Source organism: Hyaena hyaena, unplaced genomic scaffold (assembly GCF_003009895.1).
Source record: "Hyaena hyaena isolate Hyena2069 unplaced genomic scaffold, ASM300989v1 scaffold_178, whole genome shotgun sequence".
Taxonomy (NCBI): Eukaryota; Metazoa; Chordata; class Mammalia; order Carnivora; family Hyaenidae; genus Hyaena; species Hyaena hyaena.
In genome coordinates this window covers 2,854,253-2,872,488 of record NW_024080807.1, presented here as the reverse complement: position 1 = coordinate 2,872,488, position 18,236 = coordinate 2,854,253, and the positions used below count along the sequence as shown (strand labels likewise).

At 37.1% G+C, this 18,236-nt stretch overlaps 1 protein-coding gene across 1 annotated transcript in view; it reads left to right on the top strand.

Moving 5' to 3' along the window:
• The window catches only part of LAMA2 (laminin subunit alpha 2), a gene marked incomplete at its 5' end in the record, with an annotated part of 96,684 nt that overhangs the window by 31,748 nt on the left and 46,700 nt on the right, over window positions 1-18,236 (top strand). Inside the window, 4 exons of the mRNA XM_039240406.1 lie at window positions 4,597-4,759; window positions 5,441-5,585; window positions 13,265-13,403; window positions 15,696-15,707. Of these exons, the coding sequence (XP_039096337.1) occupies window positions 4,597-4,759; window positions 5,441-5,585; window positions 13,265-13,403; window positions 15,696-15,707 (459 nt within the window). The remainder of the gene's footprint in view (window positions 1-4,596; window positions 4,760-5,440; window positions 5,586-13,264; window positions 13,404-15,695; window positions 15,708-18,236) is intronic.

Below are 18,236 nucleotides of genomic sequence, written 5' to 3'. Positions count from 1 at the left end.
GTTTAAAAGCCTAACCCATTCATAGTTTAAAGTGGTTGGGTGAATAATCTGCAACAAAATCTAACATGGAATGTTTTCTGTAAAACGTTTTTAATACAACAAAGACAATGAGGCTCACATTAATATTCCTCTACTCACAAAGTAACACCAACTTTTCCCTAAACATTTTTTTTGGTAAATTTATACAAAGGGTTTTCAAAAGCCTATCATCAGCAAAACATCTAGAGCATTTAAACATCCATTCAGTAGTGCATATAATGTGTTAAGACTATAACATGCTAATAATTACAAATTCTACAAAGATCTTATGTCTTTAGTATATAAAATATTACATGAGCTAATATAATTATAATAGTGTGTTAGACTGCTTCATGAAGGGAGTAACATTTGAAGTGGGCCTTCCCATGGAGTAAGAGTTCAAGGGAGGAGCTGACAGATAATAGGTAAAAAGCATTCTAGTTCCAGGGACCAGTGAGAGCAAAGGCTAGAAAGCCAGAGTGTTTTTAGGAAGAGACCAGTAAAATCTCTTCTGCTTTAAAAGTGTGAATTCACTCAGGCAAGATTGGCAAATGGGAGAATGATGTCAGCAAGGTGTGGAAGTCATAGAGGTTTTGGACAGAGTTCTTTCCAGGGTCACCAGGGCGGCTCAGCATGCGACTCCTGGTTTTGGCTCAGGTCATGGTCTCACAGTGTGTGATTTCGAGCCCCGCATCAGGCTCTATACTGACAGTGCAGAGCCTGCTTGGGATTTTCTCTCTCTTCCTCTCTCTCTGCCCCCCTCCCCTGCTTATGCTTTCTCTCTCTCTCTCAAAATAAATAAATTAACTTTTTAAAAAAAGTTCTTCCCAGCATGTAAAGGTTTTGCACGACCAAGTAAAGGCAGCTGAATGCTAAGTCTACCAGCATAGCTGAATGCACCAAGCTCAAGGCTACTGGATTCACAACACAGCCTGCACACAGTGCCTCTTCACCTATGAACTTGCCCTTGATTTCGCCAAGCACTTTGTCTCGGAAGTTCTCCCCACACCATTGTGCCTTTTTGCCGCATCTGTCACTCAGCACTGTCAACCCTTCCTTATGCTCGTCCTTGCCATCAAATTACTTTCACCTATTCCTTTTAAGGTATAATGTTATACTGAAATAATTCTTTATTTTAAATTTTATAGCATAGCTTTTTGTATTAGGCCAATATTTTGATCAATACTAGTTTGTTTTTTGTGAGTGCTCTGATTATAAAGTTGTATAAGTTTTGAGTGACCCTGCATCAACCTTATTTTTCTGTAATTCTTGGTATTTGTAAAAATAATTTTACAGAATTCCCAGTGCCTGGTAGTGTTTTCTTTTCAAGAGAACACATATATTTTAACATAAATAGAAATCATTCCAGATTTAGACCAGAAATGATTATATGTGGAAGATGTAAAAGCTGAGGCTGTGAGACGTAGACTGAGAACATTTTGAAGATCTTAGAATGTCCATTTTAGAAATTTTTATTTATTCAGTAGTCAGTAAAAAGGATATAATTGTTGTTATGCTTTAGAAAGAGTTATCAAAAAAAAAAAAAAAGGAAGAAGGAAAGAAGGAGTTATCTGCCAGGACTATAAAAAAAAAGAAGTGTATCTTATTTTTCTTAAACTTCTAAAAATGACATTAAAATTAAAGTAGAAAAAATACTACAAATATAATGTATTTAGCTTAATATTGAAACAGTGATGAAGTGTTATTCTTCTAAACCCCAATATACTTCTAGTTCTATAGTTAACAAGTTACATGTGGAAGAAAGTGGCTGTTCCAGATAGGATAATTAGTCCTTAATAACTTGAGCAGACATCAGAGTTCAAAAGAGAAACAAAAGGCAAGTTAAGAAGCTTAGCATATGTTAATTATTAGAAAAATAGTTACTTTTCCTGGTATTCCTGAATGTATATATATGTATATATATATATATATATATATTCAGAAATTATATACATCCTGAATATATATAATTTCTGAATATATATTCCTATAAATATATATGAATAATGAATAAGAACACTCTAGTATAATGTTAGATGTTGAAATATATACACTACACCTGGAAGGATTCATTCTTCCCTCCATCTCAAAGTCACCAATTTATTTATTTTTTTAATTTTTTAATGTTTATTTTTGATAGAGAGAGTGCAAGCAAAGGAGGGGCAGAGAAAGAAGGAGACACAAAATCTAAAGCAGGCTCCAGGCTCTGAGTTATCAGCACAGAGCCCAGTGTGGGGCTGGAACCCATAAACTGCAAGATCATGACCTGAGCCGAAGTCAGAAGCTCAACGAACTGAGCCACCCAGGCACCCCTCAAAGTCACCAATTTAAAGCCAGACTTACCTGGGTTTAGCCAATAAGTCAACAGAAGTAGGCTGATCTACATCTGTGGGTTTAGATGTTCTCAGCACAAAACCCTCCCCTGCAGATTTGCCTTTTGCTTAAAATTTTTTTTGACGTTTATTTATTTTTGAGAGACAGAGAGACAAAGCATGAGCAGGGGAGGGGCAGAGAGAGAGGGAGACACAGAATCGGAAGCAGGCTTTAGGCTCTGATCTGTCAGCACAGGGCCTGAAGCCGGGCTCGAACTCACAAACCGGAGATCATGACCTGAGCCAAAGTTGGCTGCCTAACCAACTGAGTCACCCAGGCGCCCCTTGCCTTTTACTTCAGTAAGTAAAAGGCAAATAGGAGAATCTTCTAAAGGAATGGAATAGGATTGGCCTCAGAAATCATTCCCTGATCTAATCCTTTTATCTCAAGGTGACACCTGAAGGGTTAGGGGACTTGTAGCAAGGCTTCAGTGAGATTCCACATCAGATTCAAGGGTACCTGCCATCTACTCTATTTTTTAAATTAATATTGAAGGAATTAATAGATTAAGGACATAAGGATATGAGGGTATAAATATCCCAGAGTTCTTAAACAACAACAATAACAAAAATGTGATATTTTTTATTCTAATATTCTGTATAGTGAGGTTTTATGTTTTTGTTCATTTAAATTATAAGTGCTAATGCACTGGCTCAAAGCTATCAACAGTGACTCCCCCAACCCTTTCCACGACTGTCAATGGTAGCATGGCAGCTCATAATGCAAAACCCTGGGCTTTGAGAACTCAAGGAACTTCTCCTTACTAGGTTCTACACAACAGTCTCTTATCTCTAATGCAATGCTCCAGAAATTAGTGGGCTTGTTGTAATAATAAAGAAAGGCCCAATCCATAGCCAATTTATTCACTACCAATTATACTGTTTATTAATAGACAAATGCAGTTCCTCATACTTCTAATGCTTTGCAGGAATATTGAAAAGCATCTTTTAAGTTTATGTTGGGACAAAAATTTATGACATCATCTGATCTTATTCCAAATTAGATATAACTTAAAATTACAAAGACCTGACCCGGCAAGACACAGTATAAGACTCTTCCCTTCAGTTTTATTTCTCTCTGGTCAAGGAACAGAGAGAAAGCCAACTTAACTTCCTTAACTGTAACAGTTCTTCCTTCACAAGCCAATTAATGTTTGTGCACTGCTAGTTTTCTCATTAGCCAAGATTTCATGCAAATAAGATTCTAGACCCTCGTTATTTTACAATGACAGGGCTATAGTATTTCTCAATATCTCCTCTCTATCCTCATTAATACAACACTTCAATTTCAGAGATTCAAACAGATCCTAATATGAGGAAATTTAAAGTTTTAAAAAATCTCCACAATTTGAGACTTAATCTGTAACATCATTAGATTGATTGATTGATAGATGATAAATAACTTTGCATTTGGAAAAGAAATTATTCTAAATGTTATATTTATGAGGATTATCTTAGATATTTCTTAATGATTCAGCCAACATTGATTGAATATATATTCTCTGTAAGGCAATTTTCGATACTAAAATATCCTTGATTCCACATATAACAGACTTTACTATGAGCCAAGTGTCATACTAGGTACTGAGTTTGTGCCTGACACAGAGTCTGGCCCATAATCTCTAGCTGGTCTCCTATGGCTTGCATCCTAGTGAAGAACACAGAAAAACAAACACTGAAATAGATAAAGGCATCCTTTAGTGTCTGAATTTAATTTGTCCCAGAAAAACTCATTGGATAGCAAGTATTTAGAGAGAAAGGACCGTTATTCCAGTATGGTTTTTTTTCTTATAACTTTAACTTTGTATCTTTTGACCAACTTCATCATTTGCAGCCAACCTCCCCCATTATGTATATGAGATCTGTAATAACACATTCTCAGTCCATCCAAAACCCTACCTGTCCACACCACTAAGACACACTTAAATACCACTGTAACTGCCCACGAAGTATTTCAGTTAAACATACAGTATTTAAAACATCAATAACTTAGTTATTGAACACCAGATAAAGTCCAGGTAAGAAGTGATTGCTACTTGGTCTAGAATGGTAGCAGTAGAGGTAGAGAGAAATAGAAGGATGGAAGATCTATTGGGTATGGTTCCTGTCCTAGAACAGCTCACAATCGAGCCTCAGAAAACAACTGGATGTATTGAATACTGATGGACGAAACAGATATTGATTCATGTGAAATGTCTCTCTTCAGTCCTCAGGTAGAAGATAGTGAGGGGACTATTCAATTTGATGGAGAAGGCTATGCGTTGGTCAGCCGCCCCATTCGCTGGTACCCCAACATCTCAACTGTCATGTTCAAGTTCAGGACATTTTCTTCAAGTGCTCTCCTTATGTATCTTGCCACGCGAGACCTGGTAATGACACGCACAGCTGATTTTCCATGATTGATCATTTGTTTGCCTCCTTTCCATAGGATTCCAATACAATGATCAGTTATTGTTAAATTATCAATTATTATTCAAAGGATTCAGGGATGGCTGTGTGATAGCCAAGAGTGGGTGATGCAGATAGTACTTACATATTTTCATTGATAAATACAATTACAGATGCAATATAATTATTACTTATTTTCAATATAGTTCCCCATATAATCCTTTAAGAGAAGCACGCAGTAAAGATTCCTCCAGTATGGAATCATGCAAGAGCAAAACTACTGCTTTAGCCTTCTAAAGACCAATGTTGAGAGATGTTACTAAAAGTCCTCCTTGGTTTTTTCTAGGTTAGTATCTCTTAGTAAATTCTTCCAGGAAACATACCTTTTAGTTGGCTTAATATGTTTTGAAAGGAATCACCTTTATTCTTCTGTCATAAAAGGATATGCCCTAGTAATTGGTCGTGACCATTGGTGCCATAAAATCACACCCGCCAACATTTACAAAGCACTAATACCAATTCCATTTCCAAAGTGGATGTCACCTACAGATCAACACATTTAGGCACTTAGCCATAAGGCCCTATTGTAAACCCCACAAAGAAAGTGGATACTCATATTTCTCTGTGTATCTAATCACTGGTATATTTTTACTTATTAATAGAAAGATTTCATGAGTGTAGAACTCACTGACGGGCACATAAAAGTCAGCTATGATCTGGGATCAGGAATGGCTTCCGTTGTCAGCAATCAAAACCATAATGATGGGAAATGGAAATCTTTCACCCTGTCAAGAATTCAGAAACAAGGTGAGTTTCTATAGTACTAATGCACCGTGAGCCTTAATCACGCTATCCAATGTTCTCATGTATCTAATCATGAATAAGACCCTGCCTGTAATTTTAAGTACTCACAAATTCTGGGAAAATCGGATACAGTCATTTCTTTCTCTTAGATTATAGATGACTTGGGTTACACATGACTGATTGAAGAGGCAAATGGTTCTCTGTCATTTTCTTTGAAAACTGAGAGCTTAATTTGAAAACATAAAACTGTCTTACAACTTGTAAAATTATATCCTGTAGTAGGTTTGAAAAGGTTTGTAGTAGGTTTGTGTGCTTTTCTTTCCTTCTTATTTTACAAGATGTTTCCTTTAGAGTGGCGTACATGTGCAATTTGTAGGGGTGGTTGACATAGCTACCAGCTATTCACTTTTTAAAAATGCCAAATATTTGTATGTGTGCATTTAAATAATTGACAACAATAATGTAACATTTTTATAGTTCAGGAACTCTTTAAACATTTTTTTCATTTGCTGATATGAGCAGGTATTTTGTTTTGGTGTTAGAGAAAGGGAAACATAGCCTCAAAATTACATGTGGTCAAAAACATATATATTTAAGACCTTACAGGCAAGATAGAAATCCAAGTCTCTTAGGTCTTAGTGTTCCACTAGCATTATGTAAGTATAATTCCCCTCATTCCGTGTACTATAGCATTACCAGTATCTGCAAATGAAACTTTGATACTTCTGTTTGTAAAATTAAACCTAATTAGTTTTAACTGTGCCAATGTGATATTTCATAAGAATTTCAGTTTAACTTTGCACCATCCTTCATTCCTGTGTTTAACAAATATCTAGCAAGCACACACTGAGTACTGCATAAGAACTGAGTGAGGTCTGTCAAAAGTCCTTGTCTTCAAGGCTTGTAGTCTAATGGGGGAGATAGATAAGTAAATCAATGGTGAGAAAAGCTAATTCCTGCATCAGAATAGGTATAGTAGATGGAGGCGCCTTGGTGGCTCAGTTGGTTAAGAATCCAACTCTTGATTTTGGCTCAGGTCATGATCTCAGGGCTTGTGAGTTCAAGCCTGGAGTCAGGCTCTGTGTTGACAATGAGGAACCTGTTTGGATTCTCTTTCTTTCTCTGTCCCTCCCCCACTTGCATGTTCTCCCTCCCTCTCTCAAAAATAAATTAATAAACTTAAAAAAAAAAAAAAGGTATAGTAGGCTAGGAATGTCAGGAGAGAGATGTTTAAGTCACACAGAGAGGTTAGTTTTCAGGGCAAGTGCCCTGAGCCACAAGCAGGATTTGAGGACTTTACTGGATGGATAGCACCTTTGGACACTTCAGAGAAGTGAGTGTTATATGAGAACCTAGTGGCCTCAGAGAGCATCATACATCATCATATATCAGTTTCCAGTTGCTCTTCTTGGTACGTGGAGGCCTGGAGAAACTCCTTAGTTTGAACAAAACCCAGTTTGCACATATGTAAGTCAGAGTACTGCCGTATACATTGTTCCAGCATATGACAGGCACAGTGCACATTTGCATGGGAGAGACTCTGCATAGTACTTAAGAAGAGTGTTTAACTCTGTTTGATCCAACATTTCCCAAACTTCTACAATCACTGAAATCTTCCCATTCATGCAAGACTAACATTCTGCTGAACACACTTTGGGAAATGCTTTAGTTAATGTCGAGGAACAAGAATTTACCATCCCTTTCTGGATCCTTCTGGCTGGACCTAAGAATCAAATTGACATGAGACAGATTAACAGGACAAAATCTGATTTGATTTTGTACATTAGGGAATCCACACACACATGGAAATTCTAAAGACAGGCAAAATGAGGTCTGTATGTCACTCTGAACTAAGAAGACGATGGGGGTCTGGGACTTCAAAGGGAGGAATGCAGTTTACAGGAAGATTTAAAAAAAAAAAAAGGAGGGGGTAAATGTCTCCTAAATAAATGTTTGCTGAGCCACTCAGAAACAATGGCACATATGGGGCACCTGGGTGGCTTAGTCGGTTAAGCGTCCGACTTTCGCTTAGGTCATGATCTCGCAGTTCGTGGGTTCAAGCCCCGCATCGGGCTCTGTGCTGACTGCCAGCTCAGAGCCTGAAGCCTGTTTCAGTCTGTGACTCCCTCTCTCTCTGGCCCTCCCCTGCTCATGCTGTCTCTCTCTCTCTCTCCTAGAAATAAATAAAAACATTAAAAAAAAATTAAAAAAAAAAAAAAAGAAACAATGGCACATAGACTGTGGTCACACAGGCCTTGCTAGGGTCCTTTCTGTCAACCACACCTGGTTCACAATGTGATGTCATTACCTGTGGTGACAGTGCTCTTCCTGGAGCAGGTCCTCTATCTAAATTCTTTTAGGCAATTGGAGGAAGTAAAGGGCTTTTCCTGAATCTACTGGGTTTTGGTCCCTTTTTTCCTCCAAGTTTTTATTTAAATTCCAGCGAGTTGACATACAGTGCAATATTAGTTTCAGGTACAGAACTTAGTGATTCATCACTTACATACGATACCCGGTGCTCATCACAACAAGTGCCCTCCTTAATACCCCTCATATATTTAACCGATTCCCCCTCCTACCTCCCTTCTAGTAACCCTCAGTTCTCTATAGTTAATAAGAGTCTGTTTTATGGTTTATCTGTTTCTTTCCTTGACTCCTTTGTTTCTTAAATTCCACATGTGAGTGAAATCATACGGTATTTGTCTTTCTCTGACTTATTTCACTTAGCATAATATACTGTAGCTCCACCCACATCACTGCGAACGGTTTTGATTGCTTTCAAAAAAATTAAATGTTTATTTATTTATTTTTGAGAGACAATGAGAGAGTGAGAGAGAGAGAGTGCGTGTGGCTGCACCAGCAGGGGAGGGGCAGAGAGAAAGAGGCAAAGAGAGAATCCCAAGAAGGCTTTGTGCTGTCAGCACATGACATGAGGCTCGATTCCACGAACTGTGAGATCATGACTGGAGTCCAACTGAAGAGGCGAATGCTTAACCAACTGAGTCACCCAGGAGCCTTCATTTTGATTGCTTTTTAGCTCAAACTAGTCTTCATAGCAAAGTGGCCCGTCTTAGAGTAGCCTGCCTGTGGCCACTATCATTGCTACATGTAAATCCATAGCCTAACAGGATGTATGTTGCCAAAAACTTCATCAAATGAGGCTAGAGAGATAACAGATACAGTTCATAAAAGGCCTTATGAACTGAGCTAATGAATTTCAACTTTATCCTAAAAGCTGTAGGGAACTGCAAAGAGGTGGTTTTTTTTTTTAATTTTTATAGTTTATTGTCAAGTTGGTTTCTATATAAACCCAGTGCTCATCCCAACAAGTGCCCTCCTCCATGCCCATCACCCCCCTTCCCCTCTCCTCCAGCCCCATCAGCCCTACTACTAAGAGTTTTAATCAAGAATGTGACACCATCAGATTTGTGCTTTAGTAAAGTGCTCTTTCTTAGAAAACTTTAGAGGTTAGATACCTAACAATTTCAGGGGCTGCTGCAGTCTGCAGTAAACCAGGTGAACAGTGAGTAGAATGAAACCATTAGAGTGGAGAGGAAACAGTAGATGTGAAAGATAACAGGCATTTTAAAATCAAGGAGCTTTATACTCAACATGGAGACTAAATGTTTTAAAAAGGGGTATTAAGAATAATTCCTTTCTTTGTCTTAATTAACAAAACATATTTTAGTGCCATTTACCAAGCTATCAGATATAAATAAAAGAGGAGGTTTTCTAGAATAGATGTTGACTTCTATTTTGGACATACTTTATTAAAGGTACTCTTAATATCTTGAGCAGCCTAGGGAATCTGTGTAATTGGCAGGCAGTCAGTTATGTGTATCTGAGGCTTAGCAGAGCTCTCAGAGAGATGGGCAGCTTGAGTCATTATCATGTCATTAATAGTTGTAGCTCAACAGGGATGAGAAGAACCAAGTAGTCATTTCTAGAATGAGAGGATCCAAAGCCCTGAAGCAAACAGCAGTATTGAAGGAATATAATAAAGGCAGACCCCACAAAGGTGGCTGTAAAGAAGTAATCAGAGAAAGGAGGAAGGAGGAAGAGAAATTTTCAGAAGATCAAACTGAAGGCAGAATGACCAATTAGGTCCAATAATGGTCCAGGCAGGAGATGCATGATGGCTTGAAATAAGAGTTACAGTGGAATTTGACATTTGAGAAATGCAAACTAAATCCACAGTGTGATACCACCATACAGTTATTAGAATGCCTATAGTTAAAAAGACTGAACATACCCAACGCTGGCAAGAATATGGATCAACTAGAGTTCTACACACTGCTGAAGAGGATGGAAAATGTACAGCCACATTGGAAAATAGCAGTTTCTTAATAGATTAAATATATACCTACTATATGAACCAGCCATTCCACTCCTGAGTATCCACCCAAGACGCATGGAGAATATATCCATACAAACACCTCTACCAGAATGTCCATACCATCTTCCTTTGTAGGACTCTAAAACCAGAAAACTAAAACATCTATTAACAGGTTAATAGATACACAAATTGTTTTATAGCCCACACAATGGAATACTATTTAGCAATAAAAATAATGAGCTACTAATCTGCACACAAAATGGATGAATATCAAATATTCTTAGCGAAAGAAAGCAGGCATAAAACGTCAAATACATAGAAAACACAAATGAACCTATAGTCACAGAAAGCAGATAGAGGCTACTGGAGAATGAGGTTATGTAGGGAGGCACAGGAAGGAAGAGGCATAAGGGAACTTTTGAGGTGATGGATTTGTTCATATTTTTTTTACTGTGGTGATGGTTTCCTGGATGTATACATATCTAAAAACCTGTTAAAATGTACACTTCAAACATAAGCAATTTCTACTGTGTCAATTACAGTTTGGTAAAACTTTTAAAGAATAGGTAAATATCAGAGTTATTTAGGAGATGAAATTAGCAGGGCTCTTGGTTGATTGATTAGATGTGGAATAGCAAGGAGACAGTCAGGATGAGTCTCTAATTTAGGAGACTGGGTGGGAATCATAGTGCTGCCAAATAAATAATATGGATTTAGGGGTAAAAAGATAGTCATTTTGATTTGGAATGTGTTTAGGTTGAAGTATTGAGCAGATAGATGACTATGTCTCACCTCTTGAATGTGACTTTCTAGGCAAAATCACGCCCAGGGATATATATTTTTGAGTTGTCAACATATAGTAAGTAAATATAAACTGGAGGTTACCTGGATAACTAAAACCCAAGAAGTGGCCAGATGAAGACACATTAGGGAACATAACACTTCAGAAATATTCAAGTATGTCCCAAAGAAGGACATCAAGAATGAGGTTGGAAAGGTACAAGAAGCTGGAGAGGCTGGCATTAGGGAAGCCAAAAGAGGAAATTTCCTAGAAGGAAGGAAATGTTAACATCAAATACTGCATAGATGTAGACTAAGATAAGGACCAACAGACCCCACTGAGTTTGGATGTAGGGAGGTCCCTGCAGATCTGAGCAAGACTGAAATCCAAAGAGTAGTGGGATTGGAATTCAAACAAGCCTTCAGCAATGTGGGTCACTCCTCCTTTTCAGTGACCAGACTAGTTGTTTATGTGAATTATTCTCAACTAGTTTATCAATGCACTTGAAATTCAGACACACTCTTTCAGATGGCATTCCCCACCTTGCCTTGAGACTCGCTTAGAACCACCATTAAAAGTGTGCCATTAAGTCACCATTAGAAGTGTGCCATATCCCAGAAGTACACTGACATCAATACAAGATTGAGAACAATCATTTAGATTTCAGCAGAACTGAGAGAAGAAAGGAATTACCAAAGTAACAATTCATTTACGACAACTCAGCATTGATTATAAAATACTTGCTAAGGCCCTACTCTTTGTCTAGTATTTAATAAAACCCTTATTTCCCTGCTTACCCATAAATGATGTCTGAACTCATCAACTCTGAAATTTTATGTTAATAGCTATCCTGTAAGGGAAAGAAATAGGGCGGGAAATGAAAGCAAGTGTTAGCATTTCATAGCCGAACCTACTTCATTGCTATCACTCATGAAGGAGAGAGTAAAGCTCTTCCGTTAACTCAGTAATATTATGCCACCCTATGTCTCTCTGCTGGAGCTAACACTTGGGCCAGTGAGTTTCAATTCAATGTATCTCTGCTCTTTAATCAGTTTTTCTTAGACTGGTTTCTAAAAAAATGCATATATTCATTCAGGGATAAGGAGGAAAACTACCTCCAGTCACTGGTTTGCCTGTGATAGAGAGGGAGAATCTCATTTTCACAGGCACCATTAAAATATGCACCCGATCTGCGGAAAGAGGCTATTTTCATGTTCCAGTCAACAGCTCCATATGAAAATTCCTTTGCTGATCTGGATAGAAAGGAATGTGCGTGAAAGTCTTGCAAATGGTTTTATGTTTTTTTTTTTATTTTAGCCACCAGTCTGATCAAAAAGTTATATGTGTATAAAATTAATATGGTACGTGAAAGTAATTCAGTTTTTATATTTTGACTCACTATTTTTAATAGGACAGTTACTTAATGGGTGTTTGTTATTGCCTGTTTGAAAAGCCTCTACTTTGAGGATTTGAGGTATTAATAGGTTTGATCTTACTTTTTGGTCATTTTTTAAATTTGTATTTATTCATTTTGAGAGAAGGTGAGGCAGAAAGAGAATCTCAAGCAAGCTTTGTACTGTCCGTGCAGAGTCTGATGCAGGGCTCGAACTCTCAAACCCTGAGACCATGACCTGAGCCAAAACCAAGAGTCAGAGGCTTAACCAACTGAGCCACCTAGGCATCCCTGTCATTATTTAATAAGGCGATTATGTTTATTTTTATTGAAGATACTTCCTTTGGGAATGGAAGGGCTAAAGATTACAATGGAATCTTAGGTTTTGATATTTTTCTTTGTTTTTAAAAAAACACTATTCTAAACATTATGAGTTAAGAGAAAATAATAATGTCCCACGGTCAAGTACATTTGAGAAATACTTCTTGCTCTGTGTCCACCAGTTGAAGCATTTCACTGAATACTAGCATATCAAGAGATCTGGGCAGTCATGAAATTAAAATATATGTTTAATTTTGCTTAACCCAATGATTGTCATATTTACTTAATCCAGGAAGATCCATGAAAGCAGCATTCCAAAGAATAAACATTTAGAAATGCTCTTATAATCCACTGGTTTAAACAGCCATTTTCAGACCCTTGCTAATTCAGATCCAATATCAGGCAAAGATTTAGAGGCCAAACCTGTCAATGAACTGATGCCTCAGTGTGCATCAAGGGTCCAAAATATATGAAGCCGTTGAAAGCTAGGCCTAAGCAAATATTATGGTGAGAAAGCACATAATTCAGAAAGAGCCTAGCCTGACTCCCCAGAACGAAGGGGAGAAAATCAATGAATTAAGGGGTTCCCATCTGCTTTCTAAACAAAACAATTTAAACAGAGAAGTGCCTTTCTTCCTTTGTCAGGCTATTCTTCTTAAGTCCTCTTTGTGGATAGTTTAATACTTTATTGATGTCGTTGTTTCCACAATTATTCAATAGATATATGTGGTTTGAATGTTTAGGAAAAGCCAATGTTAATTTGGAAATTAAAGTAAATTTATCTTGAAGTAACAGTGATAATACAGATGTGGTTGGTCTTGCTCAAGTAAAATGTTTTCTCTCCTTTACAGCCAACATATCAATTGTAGATATAGATACTAACCAGGAGGAGAACCTAGCAACTTCATCTTCTGGAAACAACTTTGGTCTTGACTTGAAAGCAGATGACAAAATATATTTTGGCGGTCTTCCAACACTGAGAAACTTGAGGTAATTTAGTGTATATTTAGAGCTACGGATTAAGTTTTAATTAAATGGCCACTCTGCTCACTGGAGTTCTGAAGTTTAATTACAACAGGAATGTCACATAACCTTTAGTTGCAGAAAGGTTTAATTAAAAAAAAAAAAACATGTTACATGTTAGAACAACACCAGGATTTAGACACCCAAGGATTAATTTGATATCTTTGTTGAAGAGATGGATGGAAATCACTATTTCCCTCATATCCACCTGAAGAAAAGAATTGTAAAAGTAATTAAAGGTGGAAGCTAGAGTTGAATGTACATCTTGTAATTCCTCTTCTCGCACATTCACTGGAGATAATGGCACACTGACATTGCTTAGTGTTTGAAAAATCAGTCAGTGTTCCAGAATACTGTGAGTATAACCTATTTTGTTGCTAAGCATTAGCATACTAATGCTGTGTTGGGGCTTTCCCATATGCCTTAATGCTAAAGCTATATTAGCTATTCTCATACCAACATTTTTTTTAAAATTTCACATATGTTTTCTAGATAGCAGAATGGAGAGATATAATTAACTCATAGTTTAGTTCAAAAAATAAATGCAAGAAACTAAAAAATCTCAGGAAATATTTCATGTGGCATTTAATTAATTTACTGCTTGTTGTAAAACATCTCATAAGAAATAAGCATTCTAAAGCACTTGGTGCTCAATAAATGTTAGTTGAGTTTAATTAGAATGGAATGAATTGATTTTGGTTAAACCATAAGACTTTACTACAAATACAGACTACCACGTTTTTAATTTTTGTTTTGTTTAGTTAGCTTGTTAGGTTTTAATGGTTATAAAGGTCCTGTCTCAGTGTTTCTTCTCTTATTTTAAGTTTATTTTTGAGAGAGACAGAGACAGCTTGAGTGGGGGAGGGGCAGAGAAAAAAGGAGAGAGAGAGCGAGAGAGAGAGAGAGAGAGAGAATCCCAAGCAGGCTCTGCACTGACACTGTGCAGAGCCTGATGTGGGGTTTGAACTCAGGAACTATGAGATCATGACCTGAGCCAAAACTAAGCATCAGACACTTAACCGACTGAGCCACCCAGGCACCCTTGGTGTTCCTTCTCTTAAAAGACACACTATGATTGGAGGGATTCTCAGAACTGCGAAATATAGTAGTCGGTTGTTTTTGTATTTCCTAATAGAGCAGTGCAATTTCAATTTCATTTTATGATAGCTAGCCTACAGACTGAGTTTTAGTCTTCTCCCTGTGCCTAAACTCATGGACCAGGCAACTAATTACCAGCCTTTCAAGGGAGTAAATTCATAAGCTTCATGATGCAAATAACCTGGCTATAATGTACTTGTGTTAGGAATGTAGACTTACAGTGGCTGGTTAGAAAAATAATTGCAGATCACATCCATTTGGATTGTGACATAGTGATTATTCAAAAATCTGTTTATTGTCAACAGTGTTCCCTGAGAATCTACTATGTGCCAGACATCGTATAAGTGCAGATCTAATAGTTGCTTGAGTCTAAGATTTATTTTGAAAGATCATTAACTAAATTTCCTATGAGTGAATTAGTTATAGCCAAAATAAGGCTATCAAGATATAGCTTTATATACCCTAGAGATGACTTGGTTTTAATTACTATAAAGTGATTTTAGGAATTATCTGCAAAGGTATATATGTTAGCTATATTGAGATAGGTTTATGTATTAGTTTTCAGACTACATATTTAATAAATCTGTATCAAAATGTTTTTACTCGCACAGTACAGCATTTTATAATTATGATATTTCTATGGGAAGGCACATCATCCCAGTACAATCTTTACACATATATCTGTGGCTAATCAAGGAGCCGTGCATTCTTCGTTTGCTGTTATTTTGCCCACAGACAGGATCTTAATATGGTAAAATTCAAAAGATGAAGTAAACATAAATTATTTTTACATACATTAAATTCAAGCTCATTGAGAGGCAATATTTATCTACAACTCATGAATACTACAGCATAGCAACATTTGTGCATTTTCCCATTCATAAGATTGATTAAAATTCGTATTTTAAATGTATACTTCAAAGGAAAAATTTCCCATAGAATAATGTGGAAAATGGTCATCTTTGGACCCTAATTTTACGGTGGCCAAGAGCATATGTCTGTTTTCTGTTCTGTTGGTTTTTCACATTGCCTTCTTTTTAAGATCGCTGTGTGATACATTTTAAAAAGACTTATGATTAAAGTTAATTGTTTTACTAAATGAAAATGCAATTTTAAGTAAATCATGGTGTGTTTTTTTTTTTTCTCTTCCCTTTGACCTAGTATGAAAGCAAGGTAAAACTTAAATTATGCATGCCTTCTTCAAGTGCATGGGTTGGGTAAATGTGGCTTCTTAGATACAGCAGTGGTGCAGAAGCAGAGCAATACCTATGCAGCTTTATTCATAGGACATTTCATGAGCAAGTAATGCATTCTGAGGGTTCTCGTGCTGCCCTTTACTTACAGAGATGCTGCTGCTCACCCGCGGCTGCAATTTCATTAGTTTCACCAACCAAGAGGACAGATTTGCTCTGCTTCTTTTTTGAACTGCCTCGCACAGTGCCCTCTGGTGCACATGCGCAGGAGCACACATACAAAGGGCGGCTGGTCCAGTTGACCCGGACAATGTAGCTCTTGGAGAGCAGAGCGGAGCGGTCTGTTGGGTTGAACCCTGGACTCCCATCTGTCTAGTACCATACTGTCTGCTGAGCAATCAGCCTGTGTTCCAGATGCTCACCACTGCCTCGCTGCTTTCTGCAAGCCTGCAAATATGCAAATGTTTACCGGGCCCTTGCACCTCTTTGCAAAGCTGCTTCTTTATTGTCATGTTTATTTAGAATTAGCTATGAAGCCAGATAAAAGGAATCTCTGGAAATAATATATTTTAAACAAGTATTTGCCTTAACGGTGAAGAAGTTTTTGGATGGTCCCCCTAGCTTCCCAGGAGCCTTTTAATTCCTGTTTGCAGAAAGACATTAGCATGCAAGCTATGAGCAGCAGGCCTCCGTAAGTAGCTAATCAAAGCCCAGAGATGTGCAGGCCTGGCACACCCTGGCTAGAGCCTGGTATTTTGATATTTCAGAGCCTAACTAGGCCGTATTTCTGGAAAGGAGATAATATGGCCGAACTTAGCCAAGACATTTTTAAAGCAAAGTCTAGACTTCTAATACCAGGAACTAGAATATATAGAAATGAAAGTATATGCAAAAAAAAAATAATCCAAGTTGTTTTATCACAATATAGTTATGAGCCTAGTCATGCTGTTTGCTGGGATGGCTAAAAGGCTAAGGCTGGCTTTCAATGGAGATATAGAAAACTCTGGAGTGACACTATATAGCTTTGCAATGCTGCCTTTGAAGCAAACAGAGGAAGACGCCTGTGGTTACCATTAGGAGTCTGATCACATGTGATTGCTTATCTCCCGTTCTTTTCATAGCATTGAGCCTAGTAAATCATCATGTTTTGAAATAGTTCATTGTATATCCACGAAACAGTGAACTGTATAACTTGTAGAAGAGACTTACTTTATTAATAGGACCTCTGAAAAATTTGTGGAAGAGTAGTCACCCTCTAAAAGAAAATATGGAACCAAATGAACACTGGGAATAAAATTCACTCATTCCTCTTACTTTATAAGTGAGAATATAAACAAGATCTTTACCTTCTGGTTGGGCATGTTCTTCATAATAACCAATTGACTGAACAGAAGACCTTGGGAATAAGGAGAAATGATCAAAGAAGATGAAGTAGTTCCAGAGAGAGAAAAAGACAGAACAAATACGTGGCAGGACACAGATCACGTGATACACATGCCAGGGTCTGATTTTCTTTCCCACCTGTTTTTCCTCATGCCCTATGTTTTTTATTGAGGCAAAAAAAAAAAAAAAAAGGAATCCTGGCATCATGGAACCATGAGAGAATTAGTCATTATCCTGATAATATTTTGGTGTTGACTGGGTAGGTTTTACAGATACTTATTAACACCAAAAAAAAGTATTATTATATTTTATCCCGACAGACCTGTATTATTCAATATGGTAGCCATTAGCCACAGTGACTACTTAACTTTAAAGTAAATAAAATTAAATAACAATGTCCAGTTTCTCATTGGCATAAGCTTCATTTCAAGGGCCAGCAGCCACATGTGACCAGAAACTACTGATTTGGATAATGCAGAATATTTCCATCATCACAGAAAGTTCCATCGGCCAGTGCTGCTATCAAGTCAATAAAGAAGGATCATCACTGACTTCCTACTAGCTGCTGCCCATTGAGCACTTAATGTGTGCTAGCATCTTTGTTGTTTTCTAAACAATAATGAATAAAAAGTAAACATGCAGGTGTTATTTGGGTATAGATGCCATTTTCAGCCTTAGGGAAAATGGATTTTGTGCTTTTGGTTGTTTTATTTTGTTATTGCTCCATTATAAAATAAGGACTTTGGGGTCAATCTGTAAATCCAATGTTTAAGTATTTTTTTAGACTATATATTCCAAAAGAATGTTTCTGAGGCTTTATTTTAGTTAAAAATTTAAAGAGAAATATAATATAATCTTAAACTTCAATTGCTCCCTCTCTCCCCCAAAAAGTCTCAGTGACAAAAAAATTTCAAAATAAATGTTTCCCTATGTTTTTAGCCAGTTTTTCTTACTTTTCTGGTTCATAGTTTTATTATGCTGCCTACTCAATTTTCTACTCTTTGTTACAAAAAAAAGAAAACCATTTTATTACACATATGAAGCACTTAAGAAATCAGTAATTCCTGTATAGTGAATTCAAACGATGTGAGTGAGATTATTTTTAAAAGAGAGAAAGGACTACATA